This window comes from Copadichromis virginalis, linkage group LG7, assembly GCF_057382275.1.
Source record: "Copadichromis virginalis isolate Kocher_CV1m ecotype Utaka linkage group LG7, C_Virginalis_male_GT1.1, whole genome shotgun sequence".
NCBI classification, from domain to species: domain Eukaryota; kingdom Metazoa; phylum Chordata; class Actinopteri; order Cichliformes; family Cichlidae; genus Copadichromis; species Copadichromis virginalis.
The window spans coordinates 52235586-52256243 of record NC_140624.1 but is presented as its reverse complement, the minus strand read 5'-3'; the positions used below and the strand labels follow the sequence as shown (position 1 = coordinate 52256243).

Here is a 20658-nt window from a genome sequence, read left to right as displayed (position 1 = left end):
CCCATCAGCACTGACCTTACATGGAGGTTTAATAGATGCTTAATGCCTGTTTGATGAATCAAGGTTAATTCTACCCATCTGTCACCAATTAATTAAAATGGCATTATGTGAGAAAAAAAGTCTTGTGTGTCACAAGACTTTCTTCTCTCACTTTTAAGCTCTTGCCCTTTAAGTGCCGATTTAGTGGGATTTAGTTGTGTCACCTGGCTTCCACTTTCTCACATTCATGCATATTCATTCAGTCAGTCATTTGATTTACAAGGATTAGTCTCTATAGGTCTCTAGCTCTGCTGTCTCTGGAGAACAAGGCGACAAGTTCAAGAAAAAGAAGTTTACTTTTTCTTGAAAAACAGCTGGAAAAAAGGCAAAGTTACCTTTAAAATTCAGTAACTTATAGTAAACGGCCAGCAGAGGGCGATAGGACATAATTTCATTTGACGTCTGGAGGATTTAACTTAGTTTTTAACGCAGTAATTAATTATGTAATAGATTAGCGGCTACTACTAGTACTACAAAAGGATGGCTCTCTTTATTATTGATGCTTTAAATACTGAACATGATGTTCCTCTTACAGACTGCTCACTGGGCTTAACGTTAATTTCTCAGGACGCTCTTATCAGCTGTCGGTAGCTGATAAGAGCACCCTGACAATTAACCCTCTATTCACTGTTTCTCACATCACGAAACCAAAAACTGATTTCCGGTATTTGTCATAAACAAAACAAAACAAAAAACGACAGAGTATATTTAAACTGGTGTAAATGACTTGATGGCTCACAATGTGTGAAACGTGTTAAATCTATTTATTAGGAATGATATGAGGCAGGGGCGATTCTAGGTTCAAACTTTTAGGGGGCCTCAGCTCCCACTCATAATGTCACGTTATTAATATTAATGTAATATGCTGTTTCCAAATGTAATCAGTCCTTTTCACATTTGCAAACCTCAATTCAATTCATTGACATTAAAAATGTTTTTTTAAAGAGTCGTCTGGCCAAGAGGGCATCAGAGTTTGCAAGAAATATAACACTGCTGTTCCATAATGTGACCAAAAAGGATTGGGCTGATTATAATGTAGGTGCAATAAGCCATACATTGTGTAAAATGACATGCCACTGTGCAACCATCAAAAACTATCATGCAGGCATGCAAAGGGGGCTCACTGAGCTCGTCTTATAACAGACTCACAGAGGCTCTGGTTAGAAAACTCAAAGGGCTGATGAAAACGAAGGGCTGATGTGTGTGAATCCCAGCCATTTAATCAGCAGCATGAGCTGATCAGACCTGAAAAGTGTCTTTAATGTGGAGAAAAACAGCCCAGGGCTCATGGTCCAACAGAGCCACTGGATGATGAAATAAGAAATAAGCGGATATATGGCATGAGGGTTTTGAGTGGTCTGATGGTTTTCCAAACTGTATCAGTCATACTTTTAAGTGGGGTTTCATTCAATGCATGATATTTAACAGAACTTTTGTGCAAGTGGATCTATTCTATAGCCTACATCAAGTGTGTCAAACATAAGGCCCAGGGACCAAAATCTGCTCAGCAAAGACTGAAATCTGGCCCACTGGATGATTTTGGAAAGTGTGAAGGAGGGCACACGTTTTGGACTTTTAGGTAAGTTTTACAAGCCAAGCCATCCATACTACACCAGAGTAAATAAGCAATAAATAGACATGGGTTTTTAAAATGTTTACAATAGAAATTTCGTTTATTTTAACAAAGAGTCCACAGTAAGTTCCTTGAAATTTAGTTGCGAAGACTCGCGAAGACTGCGAAGATTTTTTTCATTTATTACATTAGCATTTCTTTATCATGTAGAAGACACCTGCTGCGAATATTATCAGTCAAATTCAATGACCGCTGAGAAGCGGGTGTAGAAGAACTGAGAAATACAGATGAAATCTCACCTTTTTCCCCCTTAAGATATCTCTGGCATTAAACGCATAATTGAACTTCTTCACACTGACAGAACGTGCAGTCTCGCTGGTTCGACCCACTTAAGATCAAAATGTAAATGTGAGTAAATGTGATCCAGATGTGATTAGCAGCTAATTACAGTTTTATTTCCACAGCAGACCCACCTTCGGTTTCCAAAGGTTTCTAAGGTTCATGTCCCCAGGGGAGGACCAACTTAGTCGTCGGCCTTCCTCCCAGCTCCTGGGTTGCGTCATGCTTGGGGACTTCACTCCAGTGAGGGACCTGCTTTGTGCTTTGTGGAGAGAGAGAGAGAGAGAGAGAGAGTGAGAGAGCGGCGTTCCCACCAACAGGACGGGATTCAAAAAAAGGGGGAAAAAAGCACAGCCAGCAGGCAACATCACCTGCAGAGCGAAACAGCGTTGGATTTCCCCGGTGGGAAACAGACATCCGTGTTGTTTTCCTGTATGTCAGAGGCTTACTGCGTGTAGAAGAATTCGCTCAAGTGTCTTTTCGGTGTTTTGTATCAGGAAAAAAAAGAGGCGCGCAGTTTTGTCCTTCTTGAGGACCCGGGACCTTGTTGACGCTCGGAGCGGGTACAATGGACCGCGTTTCCGCCGGGAATTCGCTCTTGGAGCCGGGCCGTGCGCACACATGGGGACTGTAGCGCTTCCAGCCCGGTTTGTTTAGCGGTTGAACCGTGTTTACTGTGCCGGGAGAGGAGGTCAGGAAAGCCGCGATGCCCACCAGGAACAGGTACAACCTGGTGGATGATGTGGCGGACTCGAGGGTGCCGCTCCACAACGAGGAAGCTTACCAGCACGGGATATATTTCCAAGCAAAGGTGAAGTCCGGAGAGAGCCCGAACCTCCTTAATATGCAGTGTTTTCAGAGTTACATGAGCCTGCTGTGTGCTGCTGGAGCGGCAGGTGCACTGGGCTGAAGTTTGAACACATGGTAGCTTTGCCTGCAGGTCCTCAACCTCACACATTTATTAGTGCACGCATACATCTAAAGTCTAAAATGTTAAAGACGGGACTCAGAGCCGATGTGGGATGACTCAATCGTCTAAAAGCCGATAAAGATAGATGATCGTTTTTGATGCTTTGAGTGCATTTGGGAGCTTTTCCCAACTTGCTGAATTATTAAGGTGATCGCGAAGAAACCAGACAGTATTCAGCTTTAATGATTGCTTTTATAGTGGAGATGCAGCTCGTGATTGCTTTCATCATTGGTTGCTTTTTTTTTTTTTTTTTAAGATTATTTCCAATAATAGCAGTAATGGTTTGCAATAGATGCGAACAGATAATTAAAAACAAAATCTGTTTTCTTAGATGTGGAAGTGATGTTAGATCCCGCTGTTTTTGTCAGATTAACAGTGCAGGACTTCAAAAGTTTCGGTTTCCGTTTATGTGAAACAGGAAAAGAAGCTGAAAATAGCAAATATCTGGCACTTTGCACAAAGTCATATTGATGGACCAATCGCTGTGTGAGTCATAGGCACATGCGTCTTTAACTGTATTCTGAGTCTGTTTGTTGTTCCGTTTGATCAGCAAACCGAAAGGGTTAAAAAAAAAAGGGAGTGTTTCTGGTCCAAAGTTCATTCACATGGGTGCTTGTATCTTTTATCTCACTGGGCCTGCTCAGCAGCAGGGTGATGTCACTGTTCCTTTCTTTCGCTGAGTGTCCCATAACTCCTCAGCACAAACCTGATATTTACTGTGAATATACAACACTTTTCAGTCAGATAAAAACAGTAAAATATAAAAGATGAATCCCCCCCCCAAACAAAAACCAAACAAACAAACAAAAAGAAAAATATGCATGATGCATTTCTAAATTCAAACACCATGAGCTGCAGAATGTACACAAGACAATGAGTTATTAAATTTAAAAAAAGGAAAATCCTATTTACCAAGTAAGCAATAAATTAAGGCCAGTGTTGCTGAAGATCTCAGACAGTTTACTGTAAAATGATAGAGACATCAAAGGCGTCATTGTCCCCAGAGCCCCTTAATTACACAGGCGCGTATTCAAATATATGCAAGCCACAAAGAGCTCATTAAAAAGGCATAGCTTTGCTTTGTTTGGGTTTTTTTTGTCATACATTAAACACATTTTGTCTTAGAGACACCCTGTTTGACACTTTGCAAAGAAAATCTGTGATTGGCTGTGTTAGCTGATCTGGGGCGAGCAGTACCACATGTTGGAGGCTCGGTGAAGACGGCTTTTTTCTTTTATTGAAGTGAACAGTCTAAGTGATCCCTAATTTTGGTGCCGTTTGATAACACCCCCCCCCCCCCCCCCCCCCCTACTTGTCTTCGGGAGGCTGTTTATCTTCCAAGGATGAAAATGGAAAAAGAAATTGCACATTTAATCTTGTGAAGGCAGAATGGCTTTGGGAGTAGAAGCACGAGGGATTGGATACACTGATCTCAGTTTGTGGCTAAGGAATATTAATTGTGCAGCTGTTTTCCATGGGACAATACCTGATGCTGATGCTTTGTGTATGTGTGTTTGCGTGTTTATTGCAGTACGTGGGTAGTCTTGACGTGCCCAGGCCCAACAGTCGGATGGAGATCGTGGCAGCCATGAGGAGAATCAGGGTAAGAGCCAAAGACAGTGTCATCCTATGTTTAAGCCTGGAAGCAAAGACACACACACACAGACTCACACACTCATCAGTGTGTGAGTCCAGCGGTGAGTGGGCCTTGATGGAGGACAGAAACTACCTTTACAATAATAGGAGAATCGCACACACAGTAGAAAAAAAAAGAGCATGCTGTTGTCAGAAGGTATTTGTTCCAAGGAGGCAGTGACGCATGTGGTGCCTGGACAGCGTGTCACGGCTTCTGACGTGGGAAAACAATGCAAGGATGAAAAAGTAAAAGGGCTGAGGTGGATTGTGTGGCTCTCTTTGCTGTGTCTCTTTGCCTCTTTGAAAAATGGGGAGGAAGCGTATACATACATGTTGTGACTGCCTTTGAACAAACTCAGCCTGTGGCTTTTGATTTTTGCATTCTGTTGAGCGGATAGTTGTTTTTTTTTTTCCTCAAATCAGCTTTATAGTATAAGATGATGACCCCCCCCCCTCTCCGCCCCCCTCCTAGCTATAAAATCATATCATTGTTACTATCATCTTTGCCCCAGAAGGCCGGCGGTTTCATCAGGAAGCTAACACAAAGCGAAATCAGACAGCCAGGCTGGTCCTGTAATCTAAGTGTGACTCACTAGATGTGCTTGGTTCAAACATGACAAAGCTCTTAGCTTTAGCCGAGTGTGTGTGAGCTACTAAAAAGTCATAATGTGTATTTACCCCCCTGAAAAATGCACACGATTTAAGGACACTCATGCAAGCATCTCTTGGGGGTTCTATGTTTTACCCTTTTCGGGTAAATTTAAAACACTGCAATAGTGTGAACTTCAAATTTGTATAAACATTTGTACAACCGCATTTGTATAAACATAATGCAACCCTACATCTGGAAAAAAGCAGGGTTGCTCTATAAACCTGTGAAAGCTGTTGGGGGGTGACGATAACACACCTCTAAATTTACCACAAACCTGTAAATCAATAAAGGTGTAGAGTAAACATGATCATAAGGGTGATACAGCACAGGCTGCAGGTACAGACAAGGAAGGAAGATGCTGCTGGTTGCTACAAGAAAAAGATCATCTTGTACATTTCAAAAATGTACAACACTTGCAACACAGTGAGATCTGTTTACTATGTATTTATGAAGCTCCCATATAAAAATACACAATTTGTCATTAGTGATTATTCATGTTCATGTCTAAGAGTGCGCTCTCATTCGGATGCATACATGTTGGGGTTGTGCATATCTGTATATTCACTTCCTTTCAGAGCCAAAGAAAGCTGCTAAAGCTGCAACTATTAGTGTATTTAAAAAAAATATGACGTAATAGGAAATTATTAAAGCTCTGATTTGTGTCAAATAGTCTCCTGATGACTGTAAATATGATAGTGTGGCTGTCAAACAATTTGGTATCATTTTTATAGATTTTTTCATGTGTTCACAACTACATGCATCAACATGCATGGAAGTGTACCCAGGCACAGGGAAAGCATGTAAACTCCCCATAGAGAGTGCCCAGCTGAACATGGGACCCTCATAGTGTGAGGCAACAGTGCTCACCACGTTACCACTGTACCACCCTATTTACCTGATTATTATTCTTTTGCACTTATTTCAATTCATTGCATAGAAAAAAAAGTAATCAAAGATCAAAAATCCATTTTATAGAACAGTCCCACTTCAGCTCTTTTAGAACTTCGCTCTTCTCTGCAGATGGTTGACAGAACAACCATAGAACAAGCCGGAATCACCCACAGACCAATCGTCAAACATAGTTTTGATGCCGCCTCCATCTGACAACAAACACTCTCTGCAGGTAGACAGGCTGTCCACGAGGTTGCCTTTGCACTAGCCCCATTCAGCCGTAAAACACACTTAAGACTGATACACATATTTGTTCCAAAATATGGGCCAATATTTTTTCTTTTAGACTCGTGAAGCATAAACATTTCTCTAGAATTTGTTATGTGTAGTTATTTTTGAGGCCTTGTTAATTCAATTCAATTCAGTTTTATTTATACAGCGCCAAATCACAACAACAGTTGCCTCAACATGCTTTATATTGTAAGGTAGTAATCATACATATGGAAAAACCCAACAATCATATGACCCTCTATGAGCAAGCACCTTGGCGACAGTGGGAAGGAAAAACTCCCTTTTAACAGGAAGAAGCCTCAAGCAGAACCAGGCTCAGGGAGGGGCGGGGCCATTTGCCGCGACCCGTTGGGCTGAGAGAAGGAAACCAGGATAAAAGGTATGCTGTGGAAGAGAGCCAGAGATTAATAACAAATATGATTCAGTGCAGAAAGGTCTATTAACACACAGTGAGTGAGAAAGGTGACTGAAGAAGAAATACTTAGGACAATATAAGAATGCAGTTTAAAAATAATCTTGCTTTATTGTCACAAGACATGGATTATCTGTTTAAACTGCCCAGCTGCTATGTTGCCAGCAGTGGAGAAACTATGCAACATCACCACTTCTTAACTTTAGAAATTTGCATGCAACGGCTGTTATAGATGCCAATACTGATATATTGCCAAATAGCTAATATCGGCCAATATATCAGCCCTAAAGATATATCAGTCGGGCTCTAAGCTATTCCAGCATCCACAACAGTTGTAGAGGAACCGAGTTGTGTGACGTACACATGGTTGCCTACTCACCAGACCTTCTAGAGAAAGCTACCATTTTTAATCAAACTTGTTTCCTTTATGTAGATTTTGTCAGCAAAAACTAAACAGCAACCTAAAAGAATAAAGTCAACACAGATGTGCCAAATACTCCTGGAGTTTATGTTTTAGGTCTGTTTTCCAAGTGAAATGTAATTAGCGTTGTATAGATGTATTTTGAGTAGCCTTCCTTATTTTCACTTCATCCTTTTTTACAAAAGCAAAGAGGCTCGTCTTTGATTTAATGCGCGACCGTTTGGCTGAGGCACTGAGCAGAGACTCCGCGGTGCGAAGCATGATTAAAGAGAGTGAGGAATAAACTGATGGCAGCGGGAGAAAGACTTGGGAGAAGGAAGTCCTGGAATCTAGCAGGGTTGTGCGGTAGCTGGCAGAGCCGTAGTCGTTTCATATCCCTCGGCTAATCTCTTTGGTCTCAGTGGATGTGAGAAAGCAGGCGCAAACATGAGAAGGGAGAGAGGAAGGGCAGACAGCACAGACCATCATCTTTGTATAAACAGTGGATCTGGGTTTGACAGAACGCAGGAGTCGTGCTAGTTTTTGGGTGTTTTTTTTTTCTTGTTTTTTCACACACCTGCCATTCCCACGGAGAGAAAGTGAATAGACACAATTTTGTATCCTGTGGATCTTTTCAGAGTCGCTTTTTTTGTTAGACGTCCTCCCATTATGGCTGACTGGTCATACTGTGTTGGTTTTGTCTGAATTTGCTTCATTCAGTGTGACCAGTGACATAGAAAGTTTGCGAGTCTGTGTGTGTGTGAGGTTGAGTGCTCTATAATAGTGAGACCTCTTGTATTCTAACAACCTCCACAATCGATTAACGAGGCAGAATAACAAAGGCTGGTGTTGCTGCATCCACACGGAAAGATTTGCGGTCTTCCACGGCTCACTGCCTCAGAAAAAGGGCGTGTGTATGTAATGGAATTTCTTTGGGAGACAAACGTGTGCTATTTACAGGAGGCCACAGACTCTCTACAAAGAAAAACAAGTTTGAGGCTATTCTCTCTCATTTTCCCCTGACCCGCCTCACCCCCCTCTCCACTGCTGTTTTCTTTCCATACCCTCACTCTTCCCCTACCAAAATAGACTGCCTCGATTTAGCCCATCTCTGGCTATCTACTCAGTGCTGACAGGAATAGATTTTAGGCTGAGGGCAGGCTACGCATGCTTCTCTTTGAATTTTGATCGGCCCTAATGGGATTTTAAGCCTCCCGCACGTGTCTTTCAGGATGCATCTTCCTTTCCCAGACCGCCAACAGTCAGGTTTTTACATCCTTTCTTTCTTTCTGCATTTGTCTCTGCGTCTGTCTGGATCATCTCATGAGAAGAGCCCCTGTCTGCCATGCGAGAAGGAAGGATACTTTTTTTTTTCCACGCTCCTGCTGTTTTAGTTTGGCTTCGCTGATTCTGTTAGTCTTCTGAGAGCTTGCAGAACTGTCATGATTGTGTCAGATGCAGATATTGGGCTGTCGAGGGGGATGAACCTGTCACGGGGTACAGCAGAACTTTTTACATGAGTTAGTTTTACTTTGTTGAGTTTTGTTTATCATGCCTATTTTATAGTCAGACATAACTCCGACTGTAGGTAGAACAACTGTTTTGTTTTGGTTTTTGACATGACAGTAGCTGATTGTTGAATAAGTAAATATTGGTGTGTAGTACTGTCATTACTTCTTCCAGTTTCTCCCAGCAGCCCAGGATTTTGTCAACAATTATCAAGCTGCAACTTCAGGGTTTAACAAAAGGACACCCCAAAAACCGCAGTACCTCTAAACACCACGTGAGGCTGGTTTCAAATATGACTCAAATCCTACAGACTTCCATTCAGCTCATTTACACCTTCATAACAAAAGCATGTGCTTAACATAGATACTGCAGGTCCATGGGCACTAACTGAGATCTGTCTATGCTACACCTGCACAAGTCTGAGCCATTTAACTGGAAGTCTACAAGTTTTTTTTGTGTGTGTATTGTACCTTTTTGAAACATTTCCAAGACAATATTATAACAAGCAATATAAACTGATCTGCAGTTGAATGCACAAAAGGACGGTGGCGAAAGTTATCTAGGATGAATTAGCATTTGTTCTAGAATTTGTGATATTTTGTATGATAGCAAGAAAAAGCTAGCTAGTATTTGTCAACTATCAGCTTCGCTCAAATGATTTCTTTGGAGCCCTTTGAAGACACTGATACTTCAACACACCAGAACCAGGAGATCTGGCTATCTTTTATATACAGTCTATGTCAAAAACCATCAAGTCACCAGACAAATTGAAGGAATCTGCAGTCGAAAGCATGTGCGTTTGTTTTTAACCATCTTCTTTAATTCTTCTTGTTCATTCACTCAGTTGTCATACAACATACTGCATCACTGTGATACTGGTCAACTTATTTGGCAGTGGCACAAATCATTTAGAGAATGACTGAAATATTAGTATTCATTTCCTTCCAGTCTGTTTCCATCGTCCATTAATTCTTAAAGGTCAAATTTTGGCAACTAGCCCTAACAACTGTTTTCCCGTGGCTGAAGGCTCCTAAACATACCACTTAGTCATAGCACTTGTGAATGAGTGTGACGTTCATAAATGAGGCATTTCGCTCAAAGCCTCTTGTAGACTCAAAGTTAGATTAAAACACTTCAGATAATCACATAACATGGCCAGGTATGACTGAACTGCAGTCAGGACTCAACATGAACAGTTCCTGAGTTACAGTTTTGCAAAACAGTTACACACCCTGCATGTCCCAGAAAGCCGGGGGAGAAATGAAAGCACAGCTTAATTCCAGGCAGGTGTAGATCTACAGCAAAGTGGGGGTGGTTGGTCACCACGTGTGAATGGGGGGGATACTCTGTTTCCAGAGAGGCATGGACAATAATGAGAGGTTATTGTCTTTTTTTTACTTTGTATTCATGCTAGCTTAATGGCAGATGTACAAGAGCATAGTCGGTGACCTATATGTGTAGTGGATTAGACGTGATCTCAGCTTTGAAAGGGTGCACTCATCTTTTGTTTACCCGGGGTGAACAGTGGTACCGTCTTCTTGATTAACAGTAAAAAAGTTACAATTTGTGACCTGCTGCGTTTGAGCCTGGTAACACTAAAAAGTGGCACAGAAGAATTTTAGCTATAGAAAATCTATATTTTGTAAAGTTGATGTCGCCAAGCTTGAGTCACTGTGCAATTAGTCTAGTACCGATACCTTTGTAATGCCACAGTTCTTAGTATTACACGTGCTACTAAATATATTTTAAATCAATCAAATGAACACATTCCAACAAAATTTTTAAATATACTCAAACTGACAGGATGAATGCTATTCTTTTCTGCAGCATCTGGTTATTTTGATGTGACAAGTTGTCTTTATCCTTTGTAAAAGTTGTATTCAGTACTGCAGTTTGCAAAAACTAATAGCAGAATTTTAGGATGCTGAGAAACAAGGCAGAATGTGGAGCAGAGGAGAGAGACTAATTTGTTTCTAAATTGTCACAATCAAACCTTTTTATTCTGAAGGTTATTTGTACCTTTGATCCTCGTCATATGTAACCATCATTCAGAATGAACCAAAGCTGACCCTGATGTGAAGCATTCATCCAGATTTGCTTTGTCTCCTCACAAAATCCACCGATTGTATAATTCAGTGGAATTCGGTTGATTTTGTAGTAAAAATTCAACAGTTTGAAGTGCTCATGAGAGCAGCTTCACTGTAACGTTCACTGGAAATTAATTCACGGAAACTTTATTCCACATTCAAAATATGCAACACAAGTGAGCACTAGCTATTATGTAATATTTGATTTTGTCTGATAGTGTGGTGTATATTCCTGGTGTGTGGGGTAGATAAATATCCTAAAGGGACAGCAAGTCTTTCTTCACATGGTTGGACAGACGGCTAGTAAGTGGTCCCTGTCTCCAGTACCAGCTTCACATGCACAGACACACAAGCTTCTCCTTTCATCATCATCCCTAAGGCTATGCTTTCTTTCAGCGCCACAATTAGTCAAGTCTTATATACTCTGATGTCCCTACACTCACCCGAAGCAACGGAAAAGACATTTCTAAAACCATGAACTCAATCCTGCTGCACAGCCTGAAAGCACAGTTTTCCATAGGCATTCAATGTCCATTAGACTCTGTACCTCAGCACACAGTTCAGGTTTTATTATATTAACCAGTTAAACTCATTTGGAGTGTGTTTTTAGATATAAAATGATTTACATTACGGTGGTATGGTCTCTGAAAGTGTATAGCCAGAACCTGAGCGGTCCTGTAGCCTGCCTATTTCCACTGTTAATGCTGCCACAAAGCCTGCCGTAGCTAATCTCGAGTACAAACACAACTAAAGTCAACGAACCAGCAAGTGGATATGCTTCTGTGTATTGTTGGAACACATATGCCAGGTTCCTGCCAGAAAAGACACCAGTTCTAGGTGGATAGGACAGTACAAATGACCAAATTACCCCCCCTGCTAAAACACTCATTGTGCTGAGATAGACAGAACAGCCAGTCTGCGTATGTGCAACTCTCCAAGGAGAAACGGGGATGAACACCATCTGACAGGTACAGGTTCGTAACATTTGTCTTGTTCTTCACTGACTTTTTAAAATTGTATTTTTTTCATAATGAAAAAATGGTTACCTGCAGTAGCATGGTTCAGTGACATGTGGTGACTGCTGTTGCTGTTTAAGGTTGAGCTCAGTTTAAATACTTTGTACAGTGCTGTGCCCCTGTGTCACACTTACATTTAGATCATCAAACATATTTTAATATTAGATTTATTAAGGCAAAAAGGCTATTCAAACCTACCTGGCCCTGTATGATAAAGTAATTGTCCCCAAAACCTAACAACTGGTTGTCTCACCCTTGGCAGCAAGGACTGCAATCAAGTCTTTGGGATGACTGGCAATGAGTCTTTCACAACTCTGTAGAGAAAGTTTGGCCCACTCTTTTTCACAGAATTGCTTTAATTCAGCCACATTTGAGTATTTTTAAGGATGAATGGCCTGCTTAAGGTCATGCCAAAGTATCTCAATTGGATTTCCATCCCAGTCTTCACTAGGCAAACAACAGTTTTTAGCAGGAACAATATGCTAATTCAGTGCTGTAGGAATTCAATTTTATGGCGTATTTTCCAATTATGTCCACAAAAGTTTAAATAAGGCAAAACTCAACTACAGTTAAGTTGTCAAATGATTTAAAGGAGCATTGAGAGAAGCAGGATGTGCCAGTCTAACTTGTGGCATTGCCAAGAGTTTAAATATTCATGTAAATGTGTTATTTCAGTCTTATTTAACAAACTAATAAGCATCCCACAAACCTGTTTTTCATCTTCGATGTGGAGGAGAGTACAGTTAAGACTGAGAAGTGTGTAATGAATGTTTTTAAAGATGAGTCAGAAACATTGTAGAAGAAACTGTGAATGTGCTGTTTTCTATACAGGGAGTGCAGAATTATTAGGCAAGTTGTATTTTTGAGGAATAATTTTATTATTGAACAACAACCATGTTCTCAATGAACCCAAAAAACTCATTAATATCAAAGCTGAATGTTTGTGGAAGTAGTTTTTAGTTTGTTTTTAGTTTTAGCTATTTTAGGGGGATATCTGTGTGTGCAGGTGACTATTACTGTGCATAATTATTAGGCAACTTAACAAAAAACAAATATATACCCATTTCAATTATTTATTTTTACCAGTGAAACCAATATAACATCTCCACATTCACAAATATTTTTTTCCCCTCCTTGTAAATCTCACATTTGATGATGGACCACAGGTTCTCAATGGGGTTCAGATCAGGTGAACAAGGTGGCCATGTCATTAGTTTTTCTTCTTTTATACCCTTTGTTGCCAGCCACGCTGTGGAGTACTTGGATGCGTGTGATGGAGCATTGTCCTGCATGGAAATCATGTTTTTCTTGAAGGATGCAGACTTCTTCCTGTACCACTGCTTGAAGAAGGTGTCTTCCAGAAACTGGCAGTAGGACTGGGAGTTGAGCTTGACTCCATCCTCAACCCGAAAAGGCCCCACAAGCTCATCTTTGATGATACCAGCCCAAACCAGTACTCCACCTCCACCTTGCTGGCGTCTGAGTCGGACTGGAGCTCTCTGCCCTTTACCAATCCAGCCACGGGCCCATCCGTCTGGCCCATCAAGACTCACTCTCATTTCATCAGTCCATAAAACCTTAGAAAAACCAGTCTTGAGATATTTCTTGGCCCAGTCTTGACATTTCAGCTTGTGTGTCTTGTTCAGTGGTGGTCGTCTTTCAGCCTTTCTTACCTTGGCCATGTCTCTGAGTATTGCACACCTTGTGCTTTTGGGCACTCCAGTGATGTTGCAGCTCTGAAATATGGCCAAACTGGTGGCAAGTGGCATCTTGGCAGCTGCACGCTTGACTTTTCTCAGTTCATGGGCAGTTATTTTGCGCCTTGGTTTTTCCACACGCTTCTTGCGACCCTGTTGACTATTTTGAATGAAACGCTTGATTGTTCGATGATCACGCTTCAGAAGCTTTGCAATTTTGAGACTGCTGCATCCCTCTGCAAGATATCTCACTGTTTTTGACTTTTCTGAGCCTGTCAAGTCCTTCTTTTGACCCATTTTGCCAAAGGAAAGGACGTTGCCTAATAATTATGCACCTGATATAGGGTGTTGATGTCATTAGACCACACTACCTTCTCATTACAGAGATGCACATCACCTAATATGCTTAATTGGTAGTAGGCTTTCGAGCCTATACAGCTTGGAGTAAGACAGCATGCATGAAGAGGATGATGTGGACAAAATACTCATTTGCCTAATAATTCTGCACTCCCTGTATTCAGATTAGCACTCTGTTTTCTATAATGTGCCGGCAGTTTTTAAAGACACACAAGGTTAAAAGTCTTTTTTTCATAATCGCAACAAAAAAGTCTATTTGACCACGTGTCCGTTTGTCATATTACTTAAAATATACGTGCCATCTTTGGAAGTTGTGCTTCTCTGCCTGGGGGCATTCTTCCTTAGCATGAGTAGGCAGATAAAACTGGGCCTATCGTACTTTAGTATCGTTTGTTGGATAATGATTGAGGAAAGTGCTGCAGGCTTTCGAGCTGGCAGGATAGGCTGCCCTACTTCTAAATGTGATTTGGAGTCGCGTGTGCGTTTGTGTGGGTGTGCGCGCCTGCACATTCATTTCACTTCTCTCATCTTCTTCCAAAGTGCTACATATAAAACCTGAAGGTCTCAATCTTCCATTCCCCCAATTCAGCTCCCCAAGACCCTGATCTTCTTTTTGTTTTACTACCGTATTACTCTCCCTCTCATCATTCCTCTCCTGTCTCAGATGTGCCGTGGTTCAAATATGCACAAAGCAGTTAAGGATTAAGCTCAGGTTGATGCAAACGTACCTCCATCAGTTAGTTACACATTACTCTTGCTCCTTTAACAGCTTCCTACTGCTTACTTGGGATGTCTTGATACCTTTAATGTAGCAAATTTATGATTTCCATATTTGGAGACACAGCTAAAGTATGGCTAATTTCCAGTTTGAATTGAACTCATCAACTCAGGTGAACCAACACTCCTCCTGACATGAATGTGGTTCAGTGTTCTCATCAGTCAGTCAAGCAATAAATTATTTCCTTCCTTCCTTATCTCATCTCACCTCATCTTAGTCACCATCTCTTTCCTTCCCAAAGCTGAGCTCTTTTAACCTTTGTCTGTGACAGTGATATTTAACTTGTATTTATATGGATTTATAGGACTTGCTTGCAATTAGGGCTGGGCCATATCATACCGTTCGATATAATGTTGGGCAATGATAAGAAAATGAAATATTGCGATAGAATATGGGTAAAATGCGCATGCGTAGTGCCTTTGTTTTCATATGCACATGGTGGAAAAAGCACGGCGGCGACGGAGAATGAGAAGGGCGAAAGCGGATCGTTGAATGAAGAGGATGAACCAGAATTGGTTTGTAAAAATGGTGCAACTTCAGTGGTGTGGAACTGGTTTGGCTTTCGTCCATCAGATACACAACAGAGCACAATTTTTGGTAGAGCGTGCAAGCAGGAAATACGGCACACTTAAAATCAATCCTTTGATTTTCTGAAAAATTGACAGTGCCCCTTATAATCCGGTGTGCCTTATGTAGGAATTCTGGCTGTGCTTACTGACCTCGAATCGATTTTATGTGGTACACGACGCTCAAAAATCTGTCAAAAATTTTTTTAGTACGATACTACGAAGCCGCACCGCTTGATGGATTTTCGGAGCATTACAGTTATCGTAGTCAGGAGCCTCGCAGAGTGATACGTACTGTGCTTCAACATAATACTGCCTTATTGTGTGCGTATAACCTCTTAAGTTTTGTGGATATTATACATGGTTATGCTGAGGATATGTCGACCAATTTCCACTGGAAATGCCTTTTGGTTAAACTGTCAGCAAGGAATTTGCATTTGCACTGTTAAATTTTTAGCTTTGATGCACATAAAAAACAGCTGCTTTAAGTGAAAATACATTGATGGTTTTTTTTGCACTAATAAAGTTGTGGAGTTGTAAAGTATTTTGTCTTGCATCAGTTATATCGTCAGTGATATCGTTGTTGCAAATTTTCATATGTATATCGTGATAAATATTTTTGGCCATATTGCCCTGCCCTACTTGCAATTAATATATACCTTGTTTTAAGTTGCATGTAAACCTGTTATGCAAATCTAATTGAATTAAAAGCTGTGCATTTTCAAAAGGCAGTCCCACATTTATGTGTATTATGGACTGATACATAGAAAGCACATTCGAGTGTTTAATTGAAGTAAAAGGCACCTTGTTTTTAGCCTCATTCACCCAATCACAAAGCACTTTATTCTGTGTTTGTCTAACATTCACTCACACACTCACATGGGTGGAAACTTAGGGTTCAACATCTTTCCCAAGGATAATTCACATGTAAACATGTAGACCGGAGCTAGGGATTAAAATAGCAACCTTCCAATGACTAGATGACCCACCACGGCTGCTCCACGGTATAATGAGCTCTAGTAGATGTTTCTTCTTTGTGGACAGGCTGTGATCACCTGACCAGTGATACTGGGACTCTGAGGCTTACTGCTCTTTGTGGATATATGAGCAGATCTTACATGAGCTATCACGACTGCTTTCCAGACCCTAGCCAGTATAAAGTTAGTATAAAGGTGGAATTTGCACATTACACTACAAAGTGTTATCAGCTTAAATTGAAATCTATAAATTCTGAGCTAACCTGACACTGATGATGGACACCGCAACCAGTAGTTGTAAGATATTCCACGCCTTAAACTTAACCACCTTATTGCAAATGCACTCCTTTGTCCATTGTAGCCTTGGAATAACACACAAATATTATGTTTGTTATTATTTAAACAACAATTCATTAATATTAGATAAAACTATAAATTTCCAGTATCATGTCACTTGCTGAGCAATACTATTTACCTTTGAAAATGTAATAATCATGTGAATGTAATATTATGTGTATGGCGATATTTGTTCAGCTGTTTGAAATAACCTGCCCATTGAAAAAGTGTAACAAGCTAGGTTCTGAACGTAGCTTTATTGACATCTGGATCCACGTACTCAGGATTGATGTAAAGAGGATAAAGCATGTGAGTGTGTGCAGGCAAGACGTTGTGGTGCCACTGCTTTCTGATTTGAATGTATGCTTGGCATCAGCTGGTAGAATCAGCCTGCAGCACAAGAGAAGTTATAAAATGATGTATAAAACTGCCAATCAGATTTAATAACTTAATAACTGAAGGTGCCAGATTGACATTACTTATTGTTCCCACTCATTTGTACCTCTGACGGCACCCACAAGCCAGTGAATGCGATCAAACTAAAAGCAATCTAGCATAATTCTCCAGTTACTGTATCGCACATTGGCAGAGCCAATGATGTTCAGTGGGAGATTTTGTATTAACATAGATATCTTTGAGGCCACAACCTAACATATAATATATATGTTAAGTTGTTGCAAACATATATCAAATTGTTCAACTACTTTGTAGCACCAAACCTCTCAATCACAGCTTTTTTCATGTTCACTTCAAGTAAGACGTTTGTTTGGCATAAGGTGAGCACAACGTTCCTTTTTAACATTATTAATTATTGTTAATATCTTGCTCTCTTCGACAGTGCATCTTTTATCCTCTCTCTTTCCCCTCGCCTCCAATCGGTCGCAGCAGATGGCTGCCCCTTCCTGAGCCTCCAGCTGGTTTTGCTACAGGTTTCGTCCTGTTAAAAGGGAGTTTTTCATTCCTACTGTCACCAAGTGCTTGCTCATAGGGAGGTCATGTGATTGTTGGGGTTTCCTCTTTGTTATTGTAGGACATTTACCTTACAATAGAAAGCGGCTTGACATGACTGCTGTTGTGATTTGGCGCTATGTAAATAAAATTGAGTTCAGTTTAGTTTGTCCTTTACTCGCAAATTTGTGAACTCACCTAAATTTGATGTCTGTGGCACCAACGGATGTTTAGTAGGGAAGCTAGAGCTCTTCTTTCTTTTAAACAGAAACGTCGTTGTCACTGGATCATTGAACAGTTCACAAACTAGACAAAGCTTGATTATAAACATAATCTGCCCAGCTTTGATGCATACTCTATTACATACAGTGCTGAGAGTGTTTTAAACAATAGTGTAAGTCAGTCTACTGGATGATCTCACCATTTGTGAACTGTGAGTTTATCCAGTTTATCATGTCAACATGTATTATCCACAGTAGCTGCTAATACCACTCTGTGATTGGCCAATACAGGCTCATACTTGTCTATTAACAATATCTTTGTCTTACAAAGAACCGTGTTCCTGCAGCATAAGCAGTATAGGTTAAAATACAGATAAAATAAAAACTGTTGTATTTTTAGTGGACTGACTGAAGACAAAAACATCAAGGCTTTCATGTTTTGTGATTTCCTTTACAGATTTTATGTAACAAACTGCTGCAGTGAAAGTTGGAGAAACTGTTTGCTGCATTCATTGTTATCTTCACAAGCATCAAGCCATCAGGGCAGAAGAACTGAATGAATAATGAGGGAAGAGACAGCCCACAAGCTGTATAATGATATGCACTGGAGGCTTTAGCTTATTTTGGGAGCAGAATCTCAATTTCCTAAACTCTGAACTCTTTCATGTTTTCTTGTGCTTCCTTTGAATAATTTGATCCCAGCTGAATTTCTGTGTAATCTTTGACTGGTCTGGTTTCTCACTTTCTCTGCCTGTCTTTGGTGGCTTTTGATAAAGCCTAAGCTCCTTAGATCTTGTTCTTTTTTCATGTCTATTTGTCTCTATTTCCTGTCACCATCACCTAGATTAGGTACATCAGACAAGTGCAGGAACATGTTGTAGCTTTCCAGAATGATCCTGACTCCATTATACCAGCAAGCAATTTCATTCTGCTGACCATCTGTAAAAGAACTTTGGACACAGTCATATCAAATGTCAGTCATATCACCAACCTGTGTCTCTGTTGAAGAGCCAGCTATTTGTGAAAATCTAATTAGATGCCCACAGCAGCCATTGGGGAGCACTTGTGCCCAAACTGAAAAATCCCATGAGTAGATTGCCATGAAACTTGTCTCCAGAGAATAAATCCTTTACTTCTAGTGCCTCGTTAAGCCCAATAAACTTTATATGGAATGCGTCTGCAGTTACTGATTGTCTTTAAAAAACTAGCACAAACATGAATTCACCCAGAAGGCCATCAGTCAGTAATTTACTTCATTTAGCACCATGATCAGATACAAGTGCAATTTTTCCTTTATGGTGGTTGCTCCATCACGTCCCCCAAAGAGCCAATTAGAGCCAATCATTTTTATGCATTCATGCACAAGAACGGTAGAGGGTCTGTTCTGTTTTGGGGGATTTCACTGGCAAATGTCTAGATGTGGTATTTATGAATACTTTATGAATACTTTATGAATGTTGGCTCTCTTTTCCTATTTTTTGCATAGGGGACTTGCTTCTTTAAGGAGCTAAACTAAACTAATATTGCCCCAGATTAGAGCTTGGCAATTGGATATATGAGCTATTTGCAATCAACTGAGTTCATCAGTGTAAGAGTAATGTAGTTCTTCTGAATCTGGTAATGTATGGTTAAGTAATGTAGAATGGAGCGCCAGTGTGGAAATCTCAATTCTTGTCTCTGAACAAGTTATCTCAGCGCTTATGCTAAGCAAGCTAGTTACTTGTAGCTCCTGACTGAGCCTGACTGATATATTGGCAAATATTGGTTATATGCCAATATACTGATATTCGCATATATAATGCTGATAAAAAAAAATAAAGAAGAGAAGTGAAGACGTGGGAGAAACACCCTTCAGCGATTTTATGACAGTTGCATAGTTTGTCCACCAGAGGGGGTTGGAGTCGAGCCAAGGCTGCTGCATTTAGCTTTGCAGCAAAACACCCAAGATTATTTTTTAACTGCACTGTCTAGGGCTACTCGATTATGGCAAAAATGATAATCACGATTATTTTCACTGAAATTGAGATCACGATTATTTGACGATATTTATTTAACCCTTTAAGACCTACTATAGAACCAAGTCCACCAGAGCTTATATTATTTTTTTACATGCTGTAGTGCCATTTGTGGGAGCATTTCAAGTTGCTATACATCAATACAACTGTTATAGCCCATATTTTAATAATATGTATGCATTAAGCCCATAGTAATTACATAAATTGCAAAAAAGTGCAATAAACTACAAAAAAAATTGAAAATCGCTTTTGTTTTGTTTACATATATTTCTACTTGGAGAAATTTAAGAGGCTTATCCCTCAAAACTTTAAATACAATAAAGTTGCAAAAAATAGTTTCCCACCACAGGAAATTTATTTTGAGTGTCTTCATAGTTTTATTTTGGAGATACAGCAATTTTTATATACTGCAGGAAAAACAAAAAACAATCCTATGATGCAAATTTGCAAAGAAAACAGCATGTGCATCATTTCACTGTGGGAAGTGTTACGAACAGCTGATAGGAACGGCAAAGCGTGTTTCTGGAATATTATGTTTTTCCTGCAAGCGCTTTTTATGCAATTTTTGCAAAGCTATATGTGGAACGAAACCGTGACCAAGGACAAGCTGATGGCATAAGATGTAAGTACAACTCCTCCGGTTTCATATGCAAAACAAATTATTGCGCTAGCTTACACGGTTCAGGTTCTACAGGGATTTAAAAATAGTTACGCAAAACGGAGCTTACTGCTCTGACCGGCTTTAAAGGGTTAACAACAACTTTAAAAAAATAATATAAAATAGTGTGCAACACCACTGAAGTTTTTTTTTTTTAAACTCTCTTTTCAACCAACGGCAGTCACTCTCCAAATAACTTCTGCTTAGCTTTCCGAGCTTCCCTCGGGTCCTCTTAATCAGCGGTCTCCAACCTTTTTTGCGCCACGGACCGGTTTATGCCCGACAATATTT

General features: G+C 40.3%; 1 protein-coding gene across 1 annotated transcript in view; it reads left to right on the top strand.

The window, feature by feature from the left end:
- The first annotated feature begins 2173 nt into the window (after nt 1–2173).
- Nucleotides 2174–20658, top strand: part of LOC146706097 (carboxyl-terminal PDZ ligand of neuronal nitric oxide synthase protein) — a 55649-nt gene continuing 37164 nt past the window's right edge. The window contains exons 1-2 of the mRNA XM_085464118.1: nt 2174–2762; nt 4453–4524. Of these exons, the coding sequence (XP_085320244.1) occupies nt 2658–2762; nt 4453–4524 (177 nt within the window). The 5' untranslated portion in view covers nt 2174–2657. The remainder of the gene's footprint in view (nt 2763–4452; nt 4525–20658) is intronic.